Genomic DNA, 1,576 nt, shown 5'->3' on the forward strand with positions numbered 1-1,576 from the left:
TCACCCCACCCTCTCCTGCCCAGTGCGTCGCCTGCAGCTGCGTGAGGAGCTGGAGCGCTCGGCCTGCGGGAGCGTCCTCTTCAACGGCTACTTGCCCCCGCCAGGTGGGTGCTGCGCCCCAGGCCGAGTGACGGGGGCGGGGGGCTGGCTGCCATGGGGGGGCGGGAGCGGAGACTGACTGGGCGGGGGGGGCTGGGTGTGGGCGGGGGGGCTGAACGGGGGGGCTGAGCGGGGGCGGGGCGGGGCTGGGCGGGGGAGGGGTTGGGTGTGGGCAGAGACAGATGGGGCGGGGGGGGGCTCGGCTCTCAGGGCCCCGTCCCCCAGGTGGTCCAATCGCCCCCCCTCTTGCAGTGTTCCCCGCCAAGCGGCGTAACCGGCACAGCGTGGCAGGGCCGCAGGTGGCCGCCCGGCTCCACAGCGCCGCCGAGAGGGCCCCAGTTCGCCGCAGTAACACCCTGCCCCCCACGCTGGGCCAGGCCGGGCTGCTGGGCCGCCTGCTGGAGGAGCGGGGCCTCGGGGCAGGTACGCGGGGCCCTCGGGGCGGGGGCCGGGGCGGGGGGAGCTCGTCATTCTCCAACTGCTGGCTCTGGGGGGGCCATGGGGTCTAGTGTTAGAGCAGGGGAGGCTGGGAGCCAGGACTCCTGGGTTCTCTCCCCGGCTCTGGGAGGGGAGTGGGGTCTGGTGGTTAGAGCAGGGGGGGCTGGGAGCCAGGACTCCTGGGTTCTCTCCCCAGCTCTGGGAGGGGAGTGGGGTCTGGTGGTTAGAGCAGGGGGGAGCTGGGAGCCAGGACGCCTGGGTTCTCTCCTGGCTGTGTCACTGATCTGCTGTGTGCGTCTGAGCCATACTCAGTTCCTCGTTTGTGCTGGGCTCTGCCCTCCCGCCCCAGGACCGGCCAGTGACCCCGGCATGGTCCGAATCGTCTGTGGGCACCACAACTGGATCGCCGTGGCGTACGCCCAGTTCCTCGTTTGCTACAGGTAACGGCCCAGGTCTCCTGCCTCCCCGGCCACGGGTCCCTCTGAGAACAGACCCCCGAGCCCCCACTCCAGCCCTGCCTGCTAGGGGGGAGCACCCCCATCCCCCCCGCACTGCTGGGCCCAGCCCTGCCTGCCAGAGGGGAGCTCCCCCACCCCCTGGCACTGCTGGGCCCAGCCCTGCCTGCCGGGGGGAGCCCCCCCCATCCCCACCCCCATCACCCCCGCACTGCTGGGCCCAGCCCTGCCTGCCGGGGGGTGAGCTCCCCCCTCCCCCACCACCACCCTGCACTGCTGGGCCCAGCCCTGCCTGCCGGGAGGGAGCCCCCCATCCCTCCCGTACTGCTGGGCCCAGCCCTGCCTGCCGTGGGGAGCCCCGGCCTGACGCCTGCTCTGGCCCCAGGATGAAGGAGACGTCGGGCTGGCAGCAGGGGTTCTGCAGCCCGCGGCTGGACTGGGTGATCGAGCGGGTGGCCCTGAATGCCAAGGTGCTGGGCGGGTCGCTGGGCGAGCAGGACAAGATGGTGGCCGTGGCGTCCTGCAGCGAGATCATCCTCTGGGCCCTGCCAGCCGACGGCAACGGCAGCGAAATCGGTGAGGGG

The 1,576-nt window shown here is 72.8% G+C and overlaps 1 protein-coding gene across 1 annotated transcript; it reads left to right on the forward strand.

The window, feature by feature from the left end:
• Positions 1–19: 19 nt before the first annotated feature.
• Positions 20–1,571, forward strand: LOC113408512 (SH3KBP1-binding protein 1-like; the record flags this gene model as incomplete). Its single annotated transcript, XM_026661775.2, has 4 exons — positions 20–104; positions 352–522; positions 887–977; positions 1,378–1,571. Coding segments are annotated over 4 exons (541 nt in total), but the record flags the coding sequence as incomplete, so codon positions are not given.
• Between the last annotated feature and the right edge of the window lie 5 nt (positions 1,572–1,576).

Source organism: Terrapene carolina, unplaced genomic scaffold (genome assembly GCF_002925995.2).
Source record: "Terrapene carolina triunguis isolate 2854851 unplaced genomic scaffold, T_m_triunguis-2.0 Scaffold17062, whole genome shotgun sequence".
Taxonomy (NCBI): Eukaryota; Metazoa; Chordata; order Testudines; family Emydidae; genus Terrapene; species Terrapene triunguis.